Raw genomic sequence first — 23,388 nt, 5'->3', positions numbered from 1 at the left:
CCCACACGAGAACTGGAGCACGTGCTCACGTGCTCGTGAGCACGAGCACCCGACGCCGGACGGGCATACGGACATGGCTAGCCCCTAAGGAGCTTCGCCCCTAAAAAAAAAAAAAAAAAAGTACTGCTTGCCAGAGGTTCTGCTGCTTGCTACAATGCTTTTTTTTTTCTTATTATTTGTCTGTCGATGCTGTTTCGGCTGATAGACCCGCAGCTACTTTCTGTCGATAATAACTTCAGCTTGCACAACTGATTACGACGCGAATTAAATTCAACCGAGTTAGGAAACACCGTCTCCGTGTGGTGATTCCGACCGGGTCGGTGTTTCCCACACCGATCCCGTCGGATCGGCCGGATCGGTATCGGAGCCATTCGTCATCGCTCACGACAGACAGATGCTGTGTTTAATCAAGTTTCCACTCCTGTGGACGCTGAAAGATGCCTTCTTTTAAAATTATCCGGTCTCGGTGGAAATGCAGCCGGCATAAGACCCCGGCAGTCGGCTGAACCGCCACGCGAACGGGACCAGCTCGACGGGAAAAGACGCGGCTGTGCGCAGTCGGTCCCACTGTCGTAATCGCCGCCATGGATATGGTGTGTGTGCTATGCGGCGGATGTCTGCGGTGGTTCAGCGCGCACGGAAGACAAAGAATAGACGCGTGTAACCTACGCATTGACTCCGGCAAAAAGCTTTCTTGAATCGCTGGGCGTCACTCATAGATCATGTCTTATGTCAAGCGGCGGACATTTTATTTTATGTGGCCATCGCATTAAAACACCCGTGGACAAGTGATCGCGGAACGAAGTACAAGTTCAAAGGCGTTCATTTTACCCGAGACCTCGCGCGTAAAAAAATACACCGAACCTCGCGTGTAAAACGAACACCGTTTGGGGTGTCCGCCCTGGGAAAACGGTTCAGACGTCTAGAGGTGTAGGATTTTGCTAACAGTATAAGGTCCCTCTGAAGCACGAGGTCGGCAGTGCGAGCTCCTCCGGGCGGTCCGCCCGTCACGCAGGTATAGTGGCGGAGTGGCCCTTTGCGCGTCGGCGACCGCGCGTCCCGTCCCACGGGGTCGGCGTGGTCCCGGAGTCGTCGCGGAGGTGTGCGCCTTCTTCGGGAGGGGCCGCGACGGGAGACGCGTGGGCGCCCGCTCCGTGCTGGGCCACGCGCCGACTGCCGGGCCCCCGCGGGGAACGCGCGTGGCGGCCCGCTTCGAGCGCTGCAATGGCTTTTTTTCCTCCAGGGCAGTTCACCGAGACAGTGAGCAAGGGGCGCTCTTCCTCGAAGGTTTTGTCGTCTGTCTTTTCGCGAGGCCTCGTCCCTGGGAGGAGGTACCGACGCGAATGAATACACTCTTCTTTTTACAGCGAGTCTCAAATCTTCAACAACTATGGCATCATCGGCGCGCAAGCAAACAAAGTAGAAGTTCGCGTTTAAACTGCAGGGTGGGTTATACTCTGCCAGTGAATGGAAACATCGAACGCTGTAGTTGAGACATTTCCCCAGTGCAGTACGACTGCTAGCCTGCAGTCTTTGACTTGCATCACGCATAAGAGATGCACGACCGCACGCCCGTACCGTGCTCTTCCAGATAGAAGCGGACAGGGACGGGGATCGAACCCAGAAATAACCCGTTCCGTAAAAACAAAAAGATACTTCTTTTTTGCGCGTGTTTGAGGGTTTTCGGACATCGTCTTCTATTGCCTGTCGCCTGCTTGCAGATTCAGATCATGATTCCGCGTGTTTCTACAATCAGCCGCCCGCGTCCGTTTGGCACGCGCGCTTCGCCGCTGGCGTTCCATAGCATGCGCCTCGCGGCAAAGCCCGCCCCGCGAGGGGAGCGCGCGACGACCTGGCCAATCCCCGCCGACCGAAGGGGAGAGGGGCCGCAAGGGGGGCCACGCATCACTTCACCGGACCGGCACAAAACGCAGGCGCGTCTCCCGGCCGATCCGACGCAACACGACGTCGTCGCCGACATCCAGCACTGCGACGGACTGGCCGACAAAGAACCGCGAGGGCGCAGCCTCCGGAGGGACGCGCAATCACACTGCGAGCGATCCCCCGGGCTCTCCTCATTCCGACTAGACTGCCGAGGAATAAATTCTGGCAGGATTCCGCGCGCGCGGACTGCTCTTCAAACCCCGGTGACGGCGACGAGTGAATCGGCAGACAGCGTGTGCATGTGTGTGTGTGCGTGCGTGCGCGTGAGATTTCGTTTGGTGGCTACGACGAGGAGAGCTCTAGTACGCCCCCGGCTCCAACCCCAGGTGTGCGCGAACGTGGAACTTCTCCGTCGATAGCTGCCGCCCGTGGTCCCGTGTGGTGCCCGCTCAAGCGCACGAAGAAGCGGCGAAGAGCGGCGTCCACGTGCGCGCGGTGCCGACGAGGGGTCCGGCGCGCCGTCCGCCCGGAGGCTTCGCAGGAGTCCCGGGCCATGCTGCCGGCCTAACGCGGGGCCATGGCCCGGGACGCAGAGGAGCCCGCGGCCCGGCGCCGAGCCCGCCGGCTGCTCTTCTCCCTCGCCCTGCTCCAGGGGCTCGGGTGAGTTTAGCTACGTCACTCTTTGAAAAGACCGGCGTTTTCTTCCGCAGAAGCGTAATTATAGGAATGAAATGTCTTCTCCATTCCGATACGTACTGCTCGGAACTAATCCCTGGTCCTCACTTTTGAGTCAGGCGTTACTTTCGCTCGGCGCTGCAACTGCCACAGAGAGGACCGGTAGGCATTGAGCGGCGTAGAAGTCCCTTCCGACAGTACCGTTCGCTTACGTTTCGTTATTTTACGGGAGCCTACGTCCGCTTATGTCGAAAGTAACCGGCACATTTATGCTTCGTGGGAAGTGACCAATTCAAGGAGCATACTTTGCACGGGATGTAGGAAGCATCGATGTTCAGGTAAAAAAGAAAACATCATCAGCGAACGCTCCAGCGTGGGCGGACCTTTAACTCGTGGTCAAAACGCGCTGTTAAAGTGTTCTCCCGTCGACGCCTGCCGCCAATGCACACCACAGACACCGGCCAGGGTTGGGAGTTTTTGGAGCACGCGCTGTGCTCCGGACATTAGGGAGTTTGACAATACGGAGCCCCAGTGACGGGGGGCCCACAAGAAATAGCAGCTCACCACTGCGCATGCGCCATACCCAAACCAAGGTTCTTTTTTTTTTTTTTCTTTTTTTAGCGTTCGCTTTTAACGTGGAACCCGCGAGGCCCCTGGGGCAAACAAACATAGGGGCGCCCTGTGTCGCTCGCTTCGGAACAAAACCGTAATGGTCGCTACACTAGCAAGTTTCTTGGCAATGAATGATGCAGGAGGCTTTCGCTTTGCCTTACCTCGCTTAAAGCACAAAGTGCACTCTAAGAAATACCTGCGCGTCTACTTACCCGCAGAACACTCGAAGAGCCAATCTCTCAGCGAAAGATGAAGGGGAACATCCGTTTAGAGCTCAAAAGGAAGTCTGCGCTGTGGCATTACGCAATGGAAGCATGACGCATTGCATTGCGTAATTCCACAGCGCAGGCTTCAATTTTACCTCTAAACGGATGTTCCTCCTCGTCATTCGCTGAGCTGATTTCCTAGATCGCTGAGATTGGCCCTTCGAGTGTTATGCGGGTAAGTAGACACGCGGGCATTTCTTAGAGTGTGTGAACAATGATATTGCTCCCTTTTCTAGATCGTATTCTGATTCTGAGCATTCTTAAAGGTGCCCTGAGGAGGTTTCTGAGATCGTATAAATATGGCGATAACTCACTCTGCTGGCTCTAAGCACGCTAGAAATCCTTAAATCATGACAATATTGCGGCCGATCTCCCTATTAAAAAAAAAAAAATCAAAGATCGCAACACACCGATTTCGTCTCCGGCAATGGGAGGAGCATGTTCCGAAACCAGGACCACTGTCAGTGAATAGCAAGCGAGAGAAGGATCCATGCGCCTCCGACCGCTCGAACCGCGGAGTGATATCTCGAACCCGCCCGGTTCGTTGCACACACAGCCCGGACTACGATTCAACCCAGCGAGTGCGCGCTCGAGAGCTCACGACCGGACGCATCACGCCCGCGGAAGACACAAACATAGCTTTTTTCAAGACGATTATTGCAGCATTAGGCTCCCATACCGCGAAAAATAACATTTTTTAACTACTCTTTACTCGCTTCTATCATCTACAAAAGCTTACACATTTGGTAATACCAGCGTTCGCAATCTCAACGAAATTTCGCGTTTTCATTGGCCACATGCCGTCCTGACTGCCGGCACAATGTTCCTCCCATCGCCGGAGATAATGTAGATCTTGGATTGATTTTGTATTTGGGAAATCGGCCGCACACCGTTAGGATTTATCGATAAATCTATAAATCATAGCGATGCGCGGCCGAACGAGCGGGCTCTAAGCATCCTCTAAGATGCTTAGAGCCCGCAGGGTGAGATATCGCCATATTTCGGCGATCTCATAAAACTCCTCAGTGCACCTTTAAGCCTGAATGGACGCGGTAATTGATGACAGCGCCTCGCGAAACTATAGTGGATTGTCTTGCCACGATCTCGCACAAGAACGAAGACACAGAAAATGAACGCAAGATCACGCATAAGCGTTGACTCGCAACTGACTCAAAAGCTCTGAAGCAGAAAGCTTGACTCTAACGACGTGCCAAAAACATCACGCGTGTTTCTTCGTGCCTTATGCAGCGGGTGTGATGCGCTGGATCCTACTGACATGGTGGCAGAAGCTAAGCCAAACAGACTGAGTTCATGATCGAAGCATCACCACTCTTTACAAGACATTTGGGGGGGAAGGGGGGGGGGGGGGAGGGGGGGGGGGTAATTTTTTTGGAGGTGGGCTGGTTGGTGGTGTATAACAAAACTTATAAATGAAACAGTGCAAAAAAAAAACAAAAAACACAAGGACAGACAAAAAAGAAGGGACGCAGACACAGCGCTGTGTCCCTTTTTCGACTTGTTATTGTGTTTTTTTTTAGCAGCGTTAATTATATGTTTAGTTCAACAAAAAAAAAGGGGGGTATTCTTTTTCTGCGTCATAGACGCCTTAATTAAAATTGCTAAAGGGAGATGGAGCGATCTACAAGTGAGATCTAAAAATGGCTTTCGTAGAGAAGAAAAACAACGATGCTTGAATCGTATTGATTTTTCCCTGGCTTCAAACATCCAAACATTTAATGATTAACTAAAAAAATAACACGGCTAGATTTGTATTTACCTTGCCTAATATTTGTGACACAAGCAACAGAAAGTGGTTGTTAATGGAAAATATATTACGTTTTTCTTTTATTTTTTCTTCGATTCATTGCGCTTGCGAGCCGTATTGGCGCTGCAAGGGAGAAACGCAAGCATGTCACGCTGCGTATTCGAAACCACTGATATTTATGGCGATTTGCTGGATCGCACTTCCCCATCTCAGCAAATGCAACCACCGGAAGTTCCGGTGGTCGCATTCGCTGAGTGGCTGAGTGGCTGCATGTTGAAAGATACATTTTCTGCTCGTTCGCCGTCATTCGCCGAATAAGCATTTGAAAATACTTTGTAAACGGTTGTCACTGCCGTTGAGAACACGTGGAAGTTCTTACGAAAGCGCAGCACCGCAGGAAACAGGTACAACTCGTCGGAGGGGTCTCGCGGTCAGCCGACGTGATTAAAGGACGTGCCTTGGCACGCCGAACTGCTGCGTCAATGCGCCCTCGCACGCTTGGATACCGATCAAGAATCGACGCCGTGTGGATGTGTTATCCTTTCGAGAAAGTTTTGAAGCTGTTTCGCGTGTATGTACAGGTCTTTGCTGCATATAACGGTCGTAGAGTTCTGGATCGTCCATCTTTTCTGGCGAGTTACTAGAGAGTTTTAGTAGATCGTTCCGATAACCTCCCATAGCCCCGATAACGATACTATGCACGCGCAAGGGAGGCGACGGCGGGGTATCGGGATATCGTTATCGGAGTCATGGGAACGATCTACTAAAACTCTCTACTATCACTAATTATTAATAGCGGTGAGCAAGAAAAAAAAAAACCAGTGGATTCTATGAGGCACAATTAATCATGGCTATGTTCGAAATCTATTTGAATGGATCCGAATTTTTCACGTCACGTGGCAACAGAGCAACGCAGTGGAGTAGCACTGGACGGGAGGGAGAGTTTTTAAGCGACACTTAAACAAATTCGTTTCTGGCCCACGAGTGCCGCAGGTTACAACTGCAGTCGTCGAAGTAAAGTGAAATACTGCTACATAGTCACATACACCTTCACGCACTTTCACCCGCAATCTTTTTTTTTTTTTTTTTTTTTACAAAGGGCTTACACGAAGGAAAGTCTACTCTTGATCGGTATCCACGTGTGCGAAGGCACAAAGACGGAGCACTCGTCGTGGCACCTTTTGTTAAGCCGCCTGACCGCGAGCCTTGCGTTCGACGAGTCTGAGTTGTGACATTAAGCAATGCAAGTGTGACGTTTTGCATTGCTCAATGTCACAACTCAGACTGCGTTTTTCGGTCTAAACATATGATTCGGCGTCGTCATTCGCTGAGCTGCCTCCGTAAGTTGCGGTGATTGGCTCTCCGAGTGTTGTGCGGGAAAGCGGACGCACAGGCATTCTTTAGAGTGTAGTGGGTCACGAACGCCAAGTAGAATATTAGCCGATGGCACCGAGCCGACTTGATTCCACAGTGCTCCTGTCCGATCCGGCAGCCGCATTCAACGAGCCCGGGACAACCCGCGGGCAGGCAGCGAGTATGACAAAGCATTAAGAAAGATAATGAAAAATGACTTCTCTTTCACGTTTCGCAGCAAGAATCACGTTTTTGTATCCTTATACTCTCGTTGTTATTTTGTATCCCACTACATAATATGCAGTTAGTAAAATTCAAATTCACAATTGTTTCAGCGTTCTTTTAGAAATAGAAAAGCAGTTGGTTTTATACGAATGTAGTTTTATATATATAGCGAGACTTTTAGTGACTGCCATTAAGTTGCTAAATCAAACATTCCGATTCCACCTTGAAAGCCCCTAACGTAAAGGTGCACGCGTATTGCGCTTGCTAACGGTAAACTCCCCAGCCCGGAAAAGCTGTTGGCACAGTTCTGCTTTGATTGAGCGCTCTGCTCACGACACTGTTCGAGGCAGCGGTAAAAAGAACCGTTGACGCGGAGACTAAATCAATGTGAGGTTTTGTAGCTGCCAAAAGAGTACTCAGAAGTAACTATACTCAAACTAAGTTACAAGTGGTTTTAAACACCAAACAGTTAGCTACTAAAACTTGTGTCAGTCACGGCATTTTAAATATTTTTATTTACCTTTACTTCCCAGCTCTACAAAAAAGTGTTGAGATGCACGTTGACTTGTTAAGGTCGAGAAAATCCGGACCCCTCGTAATCGGGGTAACTCTAAGTACCACAGCGGGGCGTCCACAATTGTTAAGAATTCTCCACTAAGTTTTATCACTTCTAAAATACACACACAAAAAAATGATAACGCTGAAAATTTTGTTTTCTATTTCTAATCTTCAATTTTGACTTTTTTTTTCTTTTGATATTTTGCAACAGGAATTTCCTATATGGCCGCAGCTTTGTGTTTAAATTATAGTGTCTTAGCAAAACAACAACAACCACATCAACAGCATGATTTGGAGATTTATTTAAATATGTTAAAGTTAATTTGATACCAATTACGTGTGGTTTACTTGAAGCTAAATTCATTCAAGTTAGTTCACACTCCATCTAAAGTAAGAAATATCAGACACTTTATGAAAATTAGCTAAGCATATCAACTGCGCACTGTGAAGTCACAATTATACATAATGCAGGCTGCAAGGCAAAAAGTAAAAATGTTTGACTTGACGAGGCTTTTGCAGCCTTTCAGCTGCCAGACACCGACCAGCCAGCAACATCCAATGAATGTAAAACCAAAGCATACATAGATGTTGGAACGCAAACCAAACACCCCCCCCCCCCCATTTTCAACAAAAAAATGCAAAATTAAATAACTGATTAGCACAGGCAGCAAGACAAAATAAAATTTATTAAGGTACACTCAGGCAGATTCTAAATAATTCCACGCAAACGAACGTCTTTTTTTTATGAGTGCTTGGGTTGGGACGTGCTTGACACAGTCGGGAGGAAGTGACTGAATTAAGTCCCGTTCACACACTTTTATTTGCCTACGACCAAGTACTCATGATCTCTTACGGCGAGAGAACACACTGGCACGGTGGCGTCATCTATGAGGTGTCCCTGGAACTGCATATCACCAGAGCAAAGCTTCTGCATTATTAGCGAGATCAAATGTATGTACTATCGTGAGAAGTGGCCGTTTATTACAGTCTCAAAAGTCTATTAAAAAAAACAAAAATAAAAGCCTTTCCGAATTAGAGCGCAGCTTTTGAGGAGGAGGATGGAAGGGTACTGAGGGGAGGGTATACTCCTCCTCCCTCTTCGTCACCTCGTCATCCTGCTTGCTGTTCCGCCATGGGGGCCACGAGGCCTCACGGGGGCCACGTGAGGCCTTATGACCCCCGTGACGTCACGGGGGTCACGTGACCTGGCGGGTCCCGTGACCTCAGGGGGAAGGGTCACGTGACCTCAAGGGGTCAGGGATAGGGGTCACGTGACGTGACCTCAGGGGGGTCATGTGACCTCACGGTTACGCCGACGCCGACGCCGCTCAAGCCGGAAACGGGCGCCTAAGAGCTGCGCTCTAAAACAAAGACGTATACTTGCTCAGTGCTCGACGGCTACCCGATAGACTACGTGAATGTGTCGTCGTTAGAACATTTAAAGAGGTTTTAATTAACACACTCGGTTCAAAACAGTGGCAAGTGTGTGAACCAGCCTTCACGCTCCCCCGATGAAGGCAACCCTGTGATTGGACGCCGCCGCCCAGAACCACTGTCCGCGTGGCGTCCGCTATTTTGTTCGATAACCAATCATAATAAACGATTTTCCATTACGTAATTTCGATTACCCTTCTTTGAGGCGGGTTTGTCTTTATTTCAAACGACGCCTAACGTCGCTCGCGCATCTCACAGCCCACTCGTTAATAAACGTTTTTGCACGACTTTCTTGCAGCGTTACGATAACGCATATCTTTTTTTTTCAAGCTTGCGGGCAATTAATTTGCCGTGGGTCGCGATCATTATTCATTATCCCCATTAATGGAGCGAGCCAATGTAGACAACGTAATGCACGACTGCGTTCTCAACCGCGGGCGAAGTTTGAGGGGCACGCTGTGAGGCAGGCTAATATATCCCGGACTTCAAAAAAAAAAAAAAAAAAAAAACACACAAACGCTTCGTTGCAGTCACGTCTGAATCGCACTTTTCTCGATGCTCGCATCACGAGAAATGTTAAGAAAACAACGCAGAAACGTTCGCAAGAGATGCTTTTGGCTGTATAGCAGCGGCGCAAGTTTAAACTGATATATTACCGATCCTCCCGCCGAGTTACTTTTCAGTGAACACAAAATATTACGATGATATTCAAAAGCAACAGCTGATAAAGCATCGAACCAAAAAAAAAAAAAAAAAACGAAAACAAGAGATTGTTTTTACTTCAAGAAAACAATTGGCAGAGACCTTTGCCTCTAAAGTTAAAAGACACTAAACCGTCGTTCCAGGAAATGAAACACCTTTGTTTTCAATGTTTTTCCCTTACATTGAGCGGGGAAACTCGGTGCATAGGTCTCATGGCGTCAATTCCCCTCTAAATTTAGCGGGGAACCTAAACTGGTGTATAGGTCACGTGACGTAAAATTCCCTGCTAGATTTAGTGGGGAAATTGTCACAATGTATGTGGCATGTAGCCAGGTTACGTGACGTCAATTTCCCCTTAAATTTAGCGGGAAAACTGAAGGTGTTTAGGTCATGTGACATCAATTTACGGGACAAATTTCGCGTGGAAACTGAATTGGCGTAGAGATCAATTGAAACCAAATCAAATCAAATTATTTATTTATTTCCACCTGGAGAGGCGAAGCAGAGAAAAAAAGCAACTCAGTGTTGCTTGTCAAGCCCCTGCTGCAAAAAAACATACATACATACCAATATATATATAACATTACTGAGATAATTACCAACAAACTAAATATTAATACCAATGATATAAAATCGAAAATGCTCTCCTAAATCCTGCAATCATTTCGTGCTCTTACCATGCACATACATAAGTGGAAAACCTGAAACAAAAACAGAACGCACTTCTTTCCAAGTTCAACTCAACATGTTCGTGTTAAATTCACGGCACCAATTTAGAAAACGCGGTAGTGTAGATCTCATAATTTGATCGCCATTATAGTCCTGGAATGCGGTGCTGTCCATATACTCGTACACCCAGTATTGTATGTCTTTTCCCTGAATTTAAGGTGGGAGATAGAAAGGAATAAATGGTTATGAAATAACGTCTCTTTGTATGAAGGGGCAAGTTCGTAATTATAGTAACTGGTAACTTGCACAATACTGAATTTTTCGAAAAATTGTTTCGTATGACTCTCATAGGTAGTATATGGCATATTCTACGAATAATGCTTCAAAAAAATGCATTCGTTTGATATTTGTGAATGTAGTGTTTCCCCTTACTAAGAAACAATAGTTATTATGAGCGTAACAAATAGAGTGGTAAATGAGTACCATAGCGGAGCTGGGAATCCTGTGACAATCTGTATATCGTACCCACTGTCTTCGAGAGTTCATTACACGTATATTGCACCATTTTCTTTCCAAACCATGCTTTAATTAAAATAACCCCAAACTTTTTCGCACTTTCAACCTCGCCTACATTTATTTGCAAGGAATTTGATAGTGCCCAAGCATTTAGATTCTTAACAAAACGATTAGCCTTACTAATTATTTGACTTGTGTTAACTCCTAAAAAACAATTAACTTGTATCATCTGCATTGATAATGTAGTTCACACTATCGTCAACGTTTACCTGATCATTACTGTACAAGTTGAAACGAAACTTTCCGAAAATACTGGCCTTTGGCACCCGAGCGGTTTGCGGCTGGAGATTATATCGTTTCTTATTTATTTCAACAGACTGATATCGGTCATGAAGATAACTCTTGATCGACTTTAAAGCAATGCCGCGAACCCGATGGAGGTACAACTTTGTAAATAATCTGTAATGATTTATGCGGACGAAGGACTTTGTGAAATCGATAAATATTCCAAGAGTAATAAGTTTCGTTTGGATATTAAATAAAAGTAATTTCTTTTGTTTCAGTAATGCTAGTTCAGTCGAGAGACCTTTCATAAATCCGTACTGACAGAGCGTAATAATTGAAAATTTCTCACCGAATGCACATAGCCTTTGATGTATGTATTTTCTAATTATTTTGAAAATATGGAAAGAACGGAAGTTTGTCTACAATTTCGTAAGTCCTTTTTGTCCCCCGCTTCACATATTACCGTCACCTTTGCAATCTACTTTTATTTTTGTTCGGAAAAATGTCATTATTAAGCACTAAATTACAAATATGAGTTAGATATGAAGAAATTGCGCGTAAAACATGTTTACCTGGCTTGATTTGAAGGTCGTATATATCGAGGCGCTTATTATTTTTTTTTCTTTAAAGACCGAGCATACTTTGTTTTCGTTGGATGGGAATAAAAATAGGCAGTCGGAAACGTTGAGCTAATATTTCGGCGCATTTATTGAGAACACGCTCTGTACAGATTTAACAAAATGGGCATTAAGTGTTTTAGCAAAAGCTTCCCCACTACATCAGACCCTTCAGTTCTTATTTTTGTAATTATATTTTCATGCAGGTCATGTTTAAGTAGACCGTCCAATATTTTTTTTCATACAACATCCGACCTTTACTGACTTTGAGATAAATTATTAAAGTATGAATGTTTTGCCTTAAGGCCTTGATTCCTTAGTTTCTTAAATATAGTCAGTGTGTCAAAGTCTTTTCTATGCACAGCTCGATGATGAATGTATTTTTATTATTGAACCTTTTTCTTATTTCCGGCGTAACCCAAGGCTCACGTGACTTGCAAGAAATAGTTTGCCTTTGGTACGGGAAGCAACGTTCGCATATCGTGACAAACTTATTAAGAAAATAATAAAATGCTTCGTCGCCTAATAATTTGGACATGGAAATACGGATCACCAACTAGCCCAAGTGCATACCCTTCTATATTTTGGACAGCACTGTAGTCCAGTTCTCAGGATCTATATGTTGTTCAAAAAGTTGCAGATTTCTATAGACTGTTCTTGAAACGATTTTGAGCAGCACGGGATTTTTTACGGTTGAAATCTACATCGGTAAACATCAAGATTGGTGGGTGGTCGCTAATTGTTACCCCACTCACGCCAGTGACTATCTCTGCTGGGGGAACATTCGTTAAAAATAGATCCAGCAACGTTTTCGTGGTACGGGTAGGCAGTAAAAACACGTTATAAAAGCGACATGATTGGTACAACGACACTAAATCAAGCTGATGTTTAGAGGAGCTAAGCATGTCTATATTAAAGTCACCATCGAGATAGAGAATTAGTTTATTTTTTCTAATAAATCTAAAAAATTATCTCTAAGGAATTCAAGAAAGTTCAATACATTCCGACTTGGCGATCGATAAACAACTGAAAATACGGATCTATGCCGAGAGCAAGTCGTCTGCTCCTTGCGAAGGAGTTCCGGTGACGTCAGAACGACGCCGAGCTCTGATTGGCTTTGATGGAAAGGATAGTGGGTAGACCTCAATGGTCTACCCACTATATTTTTCAATCAGCCAATAAGAGCTCGGCGTTCTGACATGATCTCAACCTCCGTGGAAGAAGCAGACGAACTTGCGCTCCGCTTTGGGTTGTATAGTTAGGATCCCATAGTCACTTGGCTGTTGTTTTAAATTCTTTAATGATACAATAATCAATACAATTTTTAACATGAATAAATATTCTTCCCTCTATTTTGTTGTTTTGATTTAAATTAAATACTGCGTAATTATCAAGCTTATCCACTTTACCACTTAGGCGATACCACGTTTCGGTTAGCAATATATTATCAAAAGAAAATGTTAACCTGTCTAAAAGATTGCTAAGTCCATCAAACTTACCTCGAAGTGATTGAAAATTTAAATAAAACAAAGAGAAAGGCACTTTTGCTTGATCTTTAAGAAGTTGTACAACTTCATTTGGCAATAAGTAAAACTTGTAAGTCATTGCGGAAAAAAAAAAAAAGACGTAGATAAGTTTGCAATGATCAATACGCAATTGCTCGAGGTTTTGCAAGGCATCTTCAGTTTTTATAGATACGCCTGGGCATCGTCCTTCTCCGTAACAAGAACCTTGCCGTGTTTGTACCATACTGGAATTTCTTTGTTTTTGCCCATTGCTTCACATCGCACAGCGGGGCTTTATCTCTCTGCGTCAGGTTTTGCGAGATATGGCTTTTACTTCGAGTTCACGTGGCATCAGGTCATTTGATGTCGATTGTCCCGCCAAATGTAGCGGGAAACTTAATTCGGTGTATAGGTCACGTGTCGTCAGGTCACGTGGCATCAATGGACGCCACGTGACCTAAACACCAATTCACTTTTCTCGCTACTTTTAGCGGAAAACGCACAGACGAATGAACGCGCAATATTTGGGGATTGAGGGTCCCGCTTAAAAGAATTTGAGGCTTTCTCTATAAAATACCAAGGACGTTTATCAAAATCCTATAACGTGTGGAAGCAATCCTTTAAATTTGTTAGAAGTCGTTTCGGGGAGTGAAGAACATATTGTTAAATAATTCCTGTGACCTGAGGTCATGGTGCGCGAGGCCACGTGACGACCTGATATCTCGCGACATCAAGACTTAAAACCGCGACGTCACGGTGTCGCGTGACGTGATATAACATGACGTCAGGCTATCCGTGTCAGGTCAGTTGTGTCGGAACACCCCCCCCCCCTTCCCCCCCCCCCCCTCCCCCCGCTCCCCCCAGACATTTTAGGCATTTCGATTAAACAATTCGAGGAGGGAGAGGGAAATCCCCCTGTTCCTCTCGCGGCCGATTTTCGGTCGGGTTTCCGCACATACCCGAAAATCACTCGAAAAATAAAAAGGATTCCGCGCCGATTTTTGACATGAAACGTTCTTTGGCTATGAGGTCGGCATTTCGTGAAGCCCAGATAAAACTGTGGCCACGAGGCTCGGCACTGATTGGTTGACGGGTGGGAGAGGAGGAGTGAGGTGCTCGAAACTGATTGGTTAACGGGGAGGACGTCATGTGACCAGAGGGGTAGGCGAGAAGGAGCTCGACCACCTGTGCGCACTGAGGGAGATGAGCTCGAGAATATGGAAGGCTCTGGAAGATCGCCAAGTTTACCAGCCCGATTAACGGGAGTATCGCCTCATTCTAGGAACAACTATGAAGTGTGCCATGGTACGCGTTAAACTATCTGATAAAGAGCGCCGCGAACGTAGGCGTCGGGTGTCTGCAAACTCGGAGTATCGCTAAACGTTTGTAATGCAAGAACCATTCACGTATGCAACACAATTGCCCAGCAATTCGCCATAAGCTTTATTTGAAAAATGAAATATTGCGTAGATGTTTATCGTTATCGCGAATATGCGTGCAGTGACTCCTTTCGATTTGCGAAAACAATTGTGGAACGACTTTGCCCGGAGAGATTTTTGTTCGATTTTCGGTTGCTTTTTTGTCCAGGTGTTTCAGACTGCGTCGCTGATTCACGCAGTGGGATTTTGCTCGCGATTTTCAGGTATGTCCGACGATACTGCCACGAGACTTTTTCGACGTGGGAGCGGCAAAAAAAGAGACGCGATAAAAGTCCAGACGCGAAGGTTTACCGAAGCGCCCCCAACCAAGCGCACGAGATCATTCTGGAGGGACAGACATACTTTACATTCTGTCAAGGCCGCTTTTTTTTTTGGTTATTATTTTCCGGATGTTGCATGTTTTGCACCCAAAGTGGTCGGTGATTCGCGAAAGGTCGACCGATAAGAGCACGCGCACTTTCCCAGCCGGCTCGATCGATCGCCCGCTCGCTGAACGTGTTCCAATGAAAGCTGAACGGTGGACGGCAGTTGCTAGCTCGTAGCTTTTCCTTGGCATCAACCTCGACGTCGCTGATAACAGGGACGTGCGAGAAAAGCGGCGAGGATCGTGACTTTAAACGTTAACGTTGATTGCCGAAGTGAAACAGCCGTGCCGGCATTTAGCGGATGGTCAGATCAATGGCCGCGAGTTCAATTTCCCGCGGAGAACTTGGACAGGAGAGTCAGTCACTCCGAGCGATGCAGGAAGTTTGGCGAATGACCGGGCCTCATCCAAGAAAGGCCGAGATGTGGCGGCCAGCATGGCGCCTAGCAGGCTCACGTCATGCTCGCGGTGTGATATCACAGTCTCCGTCTTTTTGGGGATTTGAGAACGGAGTGGTTTTATCTACGGCCTCGTCATTCGCCGAGCATTCCTCCGAAGACCGCAGTGACTGGCTCTCTTCTTACGCGAACAGGCCAGGAAACTCGGACTTTTTACAGGGTATACTGTGCGCGGCAGTGCTAGCGCGAACACAACATCGGCGCTTTTTTTGCATTTTACTAAAACGGAGTTCTGGTAGGCACTAAGCTTTAAAGTTTGAGTTACTTCCCTGAAGTAGGACTTTCCCCTGTGTCAGTTGTTTTTACGGGGCCTGTTAAATTTTAAAATAAAAATAAGAAAAGACGGAAATCGCGTGTTCGCGCTAGATGTCGGGCTGTGTGCATTCATTCACTCGCCAGCACCATCCGAATACGATAGCGACACAAGTTTTGCATCTGCGCACGTGCAGCGTCCATAGTCTTGCTGCTACCAACATGGACTAGACTCGGGAACTACTTTCTCACGTTCTGCCTCTAGGACGAGCTAGAGAGCGCGGAGCTCCCACGCATGTGTTAGTGCGCAACCATTGTTCAGTACAAATTAGTCTTGGTTCTGGTTGCGACCTCCGTATGAGTGGTCCGTCTACGCTTCAACGTTCAACATGTACAGTGAAAAAACCAGGTCGTCACGAACAATAATTCGTTGACATGTTCAGGGCGTAAATGTGGTGAGAACAGAAACCTAAAAGCAAGACGCAGGGTAGACAGGCGCCTTTACTTCCAAGAACGCAAATGAGAGAATAAAAATACTTGAGACCAACGAAGGTAAAAAAACTATAAAAGGTTCCTATAGGTATACGAAGTTTAGGTAGCTTAAAACCGCTTACTCTTTCTGGTATTAAATTAAAACTTCTGACTTAATCGACAAATGAAATTTGCGAAGCACATCGTGCCGCGTGGTCATGAGACGGGTTTCAGCTCCATAGGTTTGACTTCATCGCCGCAAGTTGTGTTTAGAGTATAGGGGCTAAATTTCGATTAACAGAAATCTTAAAAATTAATAAACAAAAAAAAAATTTTAAGAAAATCACCAGTAGTGTACCAGCGTGGAGAGGGCAGTTTGCGGCGAACGCGATCCACTTTGTACGAGAGTAACGGGACGGCGTTCAGTATAATTCCCTTTGATGTCCCCTAAAGATTTTGCCGTTTCGGAATAGCGCTGGGCCGCACTACCCAAGTGGCAAAGTGTGTCTCAACGCAAAACCGTCTGGGCTAAAGTCACTGGATTTCGAGAAAGTAGCACCATTGCCTTCCCTCCCTGGTAGCCAAACAGAAACGGATACCGACATATATTATATACACGACGAAATACTGGCTCGCAAGGCGATGGGCTGGTCCGTCTCTGGTGCCATGGCAATCGCCATTGCTGTCCTTTCAAATCTACGAAGCTTCGAAAGGATCGTTCTAAACAACACCACCTAGATGCAGGGCCTTGACCCCGCTCCCTTTCCACAACACAAAAAATAACCCTATATGTACGGACGCCGGAGGCCGTTGGCCGCACCAACGAGGTAACGCGAATATGATAACAAATGTGAAAAAGGGAGTGAATCAAAGGTTGCGCTGGACGTTATAAGACCTTTAGCTTGACGTTATGGAGGAGGGTAAGCAGGCCTTATCAGTATTTAGGTGGTGTTCTTCTAACCTAGTCGCACCAAGATCCGTATGGAGCACCATCGTACTGAGAGGGACCCGTGCCAATATGCAATAACATTAATAATTATGCTTATCTCTGGGGATCTCTTGGAAGTATATCGTTCTTCTTTCGAGCAATACAGCAAAAGTAATTCTCATTGTCAACAAGCAGTTACGCTGCATGTGGTGGCGGTTGCGAAAATGTGCATTCATTCAGTCGGTGTGTGGACAACAAAATCTGGGCAGACTAGAAATGTCTTTATGAAGCAATCTGTCACCGCGAATTTGGATCGGCTCACTGAGAATGGGGAGATCGAGGAGAAACGTCTCATTCCATGAACCAAAATGGCGACCATACTTGGAATTTGTCGCTACTTTCCTCGGATTCAGTGACTTTTGTCTGGACTGCGCACTTTTACTTTTGACGACAGTGATTGGGTAGAAGAGGAAGAGAACGGGAATGGGTGCGCGCGATTTTTCCCCTCTCGATTCAATGCGCTTCAGTCGCATTTTAGCGCGCAGCTCTTAGGGGCCCGTTTCCAGCCTGAGCGGCGTCGGCGTCGGCGTCGGCGTAACCGGGGGGGGGGGGGGGGGGTCACGTGACCCCCGAGGTCACGTGACCCCCCCCCCCCCCCCCCCGGGGTCACGTGACTACCCGCAGGTGACGTGACTCCCCTCAGTACCCTTCCCTACTCCTCCTCAAGAGCTGCGCTCCAATTCGGCGTTACAGGGATTTGTAAACGGCTTTCATTTTTTGTAAACTCAGCCACTGTGACCATAACTGAAAATACTGAAAGTAAGATTGGGGAAGTTTACCACGAGGGCCAGTTTTTACTACCAATCGCTGAAAACTGTTTCACGTGTGGTAGATGACCTTTTCAAAACAGAAGTAGTAGGAGGGCCACTGGGGACGTAGATACAGTTAAGAAAAAAATTAGCGAGATTATTTAGCATTGCTACCAAATGTAAGTCGGGTCAGCGCCAGTGGCCGGGTGAATTCATTTATTTATTCATTCATTTATTCTACAGAAAAAGGGAGAGAAGGGTACACACGTAAATTTGTTTTCCAAGGAACACCATGTTGATAAGTGGATTACAGCTAACAGTGCTGACGCTTTAAGAAAGGAAATAACAACAAAACATGAAATCTTAAGCCCTGATTTTGCCCATTGCCGTGTTTCCGGCCTAGTTGTGTGAAGTGCTTTCCGGACTTTTCAAAGTGAGTCGACAGAATGATTTTAGCTAATAGGCATTGCGAACCTTGAAGAACATAGTTGTTTATTTTATTTATTTTTCGCTCGATCTCGGGTTTGCAGATTGTTGAAAGCTGACCAGCTTGACCTCCTCTGCTTTATTACTTAATCAGATTTTTTTTTATATATACCCTCTTCTATCAGTGATGTGTAAATGACCGGATAGAGGCTCGATGTGATCATGCTCTCGGTCGCAACGCTATGGCCCTATACCGGGGAGAAGACGCGGTGCAGTCTCGAGTCTCCAGCTCCAGCGATCGGCGGAGATGATCTGAACATGTTGACGGGGAATACCGCTCAACTCCGAAGGTCAGGTCAGTAACCGGACCGCCCAGCTAGCTGTTCAGAGAACTCGAGCTAACAAACGGATGCCTCGGCATAACCGCGATCATCTACCGTAGGTACACTTCATGGGGATAAATGATGGCAAATGACGCCCTGTACTACCTCCGTGACGGCAGCACGCACAGCGCCGTTTCAAGGGGCATCGCTGTTCTCCGCCGCTAATGACCTCGCTAAAGTACACTGTGTGCCCACGGCAGGCGCCGCGCGACTGCCATGTCCAAGATGGCGGCCGCTGGCCCGGCGGCTCTTCAGCGGGCACCTGTTGACATTTGGCAATTACCTGTTGACATTACCTCTTCAGCAATTACCTGTTGACATTCGGCTGTGGGCCGAACGAGAATCCATCTATTACGCGTCCGCAGGCTGCCCATAAGGCTAATGCGGTCTGCGGGCACTTGATTACAGCTCGCACGTTACGCCACCCATGCCTGACGGCAGTTGCTCTCCGAGACCCTGAAGAGGAATGATCACGCGAGCCGTGTCGGTTCTCCTCAGACCACCGGGAAGCACCCGTCGCTCGGCCGCCCGAATGACTTCTGTGTGCGTGCGTGCACACCGTTCAGAACCCGTGAAGTACAAACCACCAGGCAAGACGGATCACCTTCGCTAAAAGCCACAACGAATATAGTACCCTATCCGAGCAGACTTTACCGTATAGTTAAGTGTGACTGAGGCCAGACTTAACTGCGATGAAGGGTGCCCGTGTATAGTTATAAGACCTCTTGTTCGCTGAATCATACAAACCGAGTATTTTGAGGGCCGACTCCCAAAGAAGTTTTGAGTTTATTTGTTTCGTTTCATAAAAGAGTGGGAGGAAAACACAAGCCCTACGGGACTGTACAAAAGTCTTAGCAAAACTTTGGCTGCTACTCTCAGCCTCCGGCATCTAGGAAGACCCTCAGTTTATTCTGCACAAAAAATGTCTCGGGGGTATAGACCTTTCCATCGCTTATCACCCGGGCGAAATATGCTGAGTCACTGAGCTGCGGACGCATGCGCAGCGTCTGGTTTTCCGCACAACAGAGCAACAGCGCATGCTCAGAAGGCCTTCCACAGCCCAGCAGACAAAGATGGCAGCGCGCAGAAGGCGATTTTTGCAAAGGTCTACAGTTTGCGCTCTTGCAGAGCGATCATATATTGTTGGCTGTGTATCCTACCACCAACCATTATCAATTTGAACGGGCACTGGCTTTCGGTCGTGTTGCGCGCTAATAAATTCCTCGGGTTAGCAGTCGTACTGCATTATCCGTCCCTCAACTGCATCCTCAGTTCAAGGCAGTTTCCAATTGCCTGAATGCTACACGGCGAAATGGAATGGTACCCGAAATGCGAATCACTATTCTCCCGTGATACCATTCTTTCTCTCGAACGAGCGGAGTGAAAGAAGCTGCTGTACAACCCCAAGACGACCTTCAAAGGCTGTTTTTTGTAAAGAGGAGAGCGACCACTAGCATGCACGACAAAGAACTTCAGAAACGGAGCCCTGCCTCCTGCAGCCGATTTTGGTGTTCTTCCTCAAACCTGCTCCAGCGATCTCCCTGTCGCGGCAAAGATCGTAGTGACCCGTAGGCGCAGACTTGATCTAACAACTTACGATCTTGATTTAACAGAGTCCCGCTTTTATCATTTTCGCTCTCCAGGGGATCACTTTCCGTCAAGCGCGCACGTTCCGAGTCGGTTCTCTAGAGCAGCAGTCAGACTGCTCATCCATTATACAAAAGGTGCGCTGATCGCTGCAGACATAATAATCCGTGGACACGCCACGAGCGACGCGTGTTTTCTTCTTACATTTGTATTCTCCGAAGATGTCCCCAGACAGTTTTTGCATGCCCAGTGTCACAGAGCCTTCATACAAGGAAGAACTTGAAACAGTGTCTACAGACCGCTTGTTGTATGATGCATGAGTAGTGTCACCGCGGCTTTAGCTAAGCGTTCGTGGTCCGCTGGAAGGCGTCCGCGCTTCTGATGAAGCCATCCGGTCGTCGCTTTCGCAGCGAAGCCCTTTCGGCGCCCGCATTGCGTGTCTCGCCGAGCCTGACGTGTGTGTCTCGGCTGAGGAGCCGGCCGTCGGAAACGAGAGCGGTGCGTTGTTTGCCGCCAAGACAGATGGAGGCTGCGAGTCACCCAGCTGAGACCGGTCGACGAGTGAACGTTTGAGCGAGGCCAGCCTCTTTCTTAACGTGGTATTCATGCCCTGACAGCTGCCCATTAAGTGTGATATCTCTATTTGGACGCAAATAGCCCTAAGTACCGACGCACGTACGAACCGTCCGTGTGAATAGGACGTATTGTCGAGACTGTACCGGTACGAGGAGGGGAGTCCGGACCGCCTTGTTTCTATGTCAGGACTCTTCGATGAAGCCTACTATTACCATAGCTGAAATAGCTAATTTATTCATTCGTCTCCGAGAATTAAACGATATCACTTCGGGCTTTCCAATGGGTGCTTTGAACGCGCGGTCTAATCGACTACGAGAAACTCAAAATTACCGAACAGTGTAAACTCTGAGAGGAAACTGTCGAAGTGAAGGGCGATTCACACAATTGCGTTGAGTCCGACAAACCTGGTTTTTACCCCGTTTTGTTGGAGCCGACGCAGCTCTTGCCATAGCAACCCTCGCACAAGGTCGGACTCGACGCAAGTGTGTGAATCGCGCTTTATACTCATCTCAATGATTCTAAGCCGGCTTATACCCTTGTTACACGGGCACACTTAACTGCAGTTACGCTAAGCCACAGTTAGCGCACAATATTTGCCGACAACATTCTGCGGCTACGCAGTCAAAGCTATGGGCGAACGTGCGCTTGAGCATTTTGATCATCCATCGAAGCAGTGCACGCGCGCTCTTCACTTCTTATGGAATAGCTGTCCGAGAGTATAGTGCGGTATCTGTGGTGCCGCGTAACAGCAGTTAAGCTGAGTTAACCGCGGTTAAGTGTGCCCGTGTAACAGGGGTATTAGAGTTTCCTTTTAGAAGTGTTTCGAAAGACCAGCGTGTTTTCTTACTCATGGCTTTTTGGTTTGTTTTGGGACAAACCTAAATGGTTAGTGTATTTCTTACGCGAATCCACGACATCCTAGTTTGTGAATAAATCCGTTAGCCAATAGGACCTTGCGCCCGTGCAGCAACCATTTTTTTGGAAGGACGTCTGCGCACACCCTGTTTCACAGTGATCGCTATTATTTCCGCCGTGACGCCTTCTTATTCTTCCTTTCTTCTTCTTCAGCTTCAACGCTTCGGCGTGACGTGCTTTTATTCTTCAGCTGACGTCAACGAGATTTGTTTCGGGTTTTCTTTTCGCAGCACAAGCCACGTTACAAACGCAGACGGGCGGAAATCGCACTGAGATTCGGGACAAAACTCGCGCCATGCGAAATGGGCTTTAAGCGTTAAACTACCACAACACCGATTTATTTTTCATTATCGCTAACGATTGAAAATGATTGTCAGGAATCGCCCTAAAAATATCAAGCTTGAAAAATGCGTATTTGTAGAAGAAAAAAATTTTTTCCAAAAGCTTGATTTCAAACGCACGCCTGAATCTATGACGTAGTTAGCGAAATTGCTCACTCCTTGACTTTTTGGATGTCTTCCAACAGGAAGTACAGTTTAAAGAAGCGGTGCAACGATATTCAATTGGAATGTTTTTCACTTTACACGAGCTTACTGGTACTAGTGGGACTCAAGGATGCTCGCACGCAACGCCACTGGCCAAGAAACTCCTTTGTTGCGGTGTAATTTCAAGGACAAAAGCGATCATTTTCATTCAATCTCTCCTTTGCAAAATTTGATGACGTAACGTGGGGACCGCAGTACATCCCAATGACGATATTTGAATGCGGTTCATAGATTGGACCCGAGCATTGCGTGGACACTCGATTTGGGCTCGTGATAATTACTAGCTCTAGAAGCATTCGGGTAGTGGTCCGTGTCCAATCGTTGCAACGACGGCACCAGCCGAGCCATAACAATGTCTGGAACTCGGCGCGTGTCCTGTGCTCTGCCAACCCCAGCGCGTGGCTATGATCAACATTGGCGGCATATAATCGGCTCCAGATCACGTGGCCGCTTGTTCTGGCTGCGAGTTGAGGGGCTGAACGCTGCTCGTTTTTCTTTATTTTTTTTTTCTTCTGTGACTTCTATTGCGTGGGGTGAAAAACGAACGCGTGTTTCATAGGTCATTAACGTGAGGGATCCGTTCTAAGTGGTATTTGCGCAAAGTACTAAAATTGTTGCATCGCCCGTTTAACATTCTCTATTTCCCTCTTATCGTTCGTAGACACGCGCATGTGCCATTCGGCCAAAAGCGAGAGTTTCGCGAGACCTTTCTTCGCTTGCAGACGACGCATCAAATTTCATGGCCTTTTTTTTTTTTTGGCACAGCATTAGTCGGTCTGAAACGATTTTTGAAAAGGTAAGGAAGAAAACGACATATAAAAGCCCTTGGTGAGCGACATGGGGGGCCATGTCGGAAAAGTGACGCGTGAGAGGTTATCCAAAAGGTTATCCGGCACCACAAAAAAAAAAAAAAAGAAAATTCGTTCGCGTCGTCCTTGGCTTTCCCTTCTTGTTCACCGCTCTCAACGCACTCAGCACAGCCACCGGGTGCCGCCATGTTGAAAGTAGGAAGCAAAAGCCAATGTTACTGGAGCAAGCTTGCTCCAGTAACGTTGGCTAGGGCCACTAAATAAGCTACGCTTATTTAGTGGCCCATTTAGTAGCTCATTTAGTGGCTCTAACGTTGGCAAAAGCTAGGAGACAGCCGATGCATCGTCATTCACACTTCC

General features: G+C 47.1%; 1 protein-coding gene across 2 annotated transcripts in view; it reads left to right on the top strand.

Annotated features, from left to right (window-relative positions):
* Window positions 1-1,904: 1,904 nt before the first annotated feature.
* Window positions 1,905-23,388, top strand: part of LOC115311524 (protein Wnt-7b) — a 141,928-nt gene continuing 120,444 nt past the window's right edge. For both annotated transcript variants that reach the window (XM_040221690.3, XM_040221689.2), the window contains exon 1: window positions 1,905-2,544. In XM_040221690.3, coding sequence (XP_040077624.1) covers window positions 2,462-2,544 — 83 coding nt within the window. In that variant the 5' untranslated portion in view covers window positions 1,905-2,461. The remainder of the gene's footprint in view (window positions 2,545-23,388) is intronic.

The sequence above is a fragment of the Ixodes scapularis genome, unplaced genomic scaffold (assembly GCF_016920785.2).
Source record: "Ixodes scapularis isolate PalLabHiFi unplaced genomic scaffold, ASM1692078v2 PGA_scaffold2__306_contigs__length_199485367, whole genome shotgun sequence".
In the NCBI taxonomy this organism is placed as follows: Eukaryota; Metazoa; Arthropoda; class Arachnida; order Ixodida; family Ixodidae; genus Ixodes; species Ixodes scapularis.
Note: the sequence above shows the minus strand (reverse complement) of the source record. Positions and strands in the feature narration are given on the sequence as shown.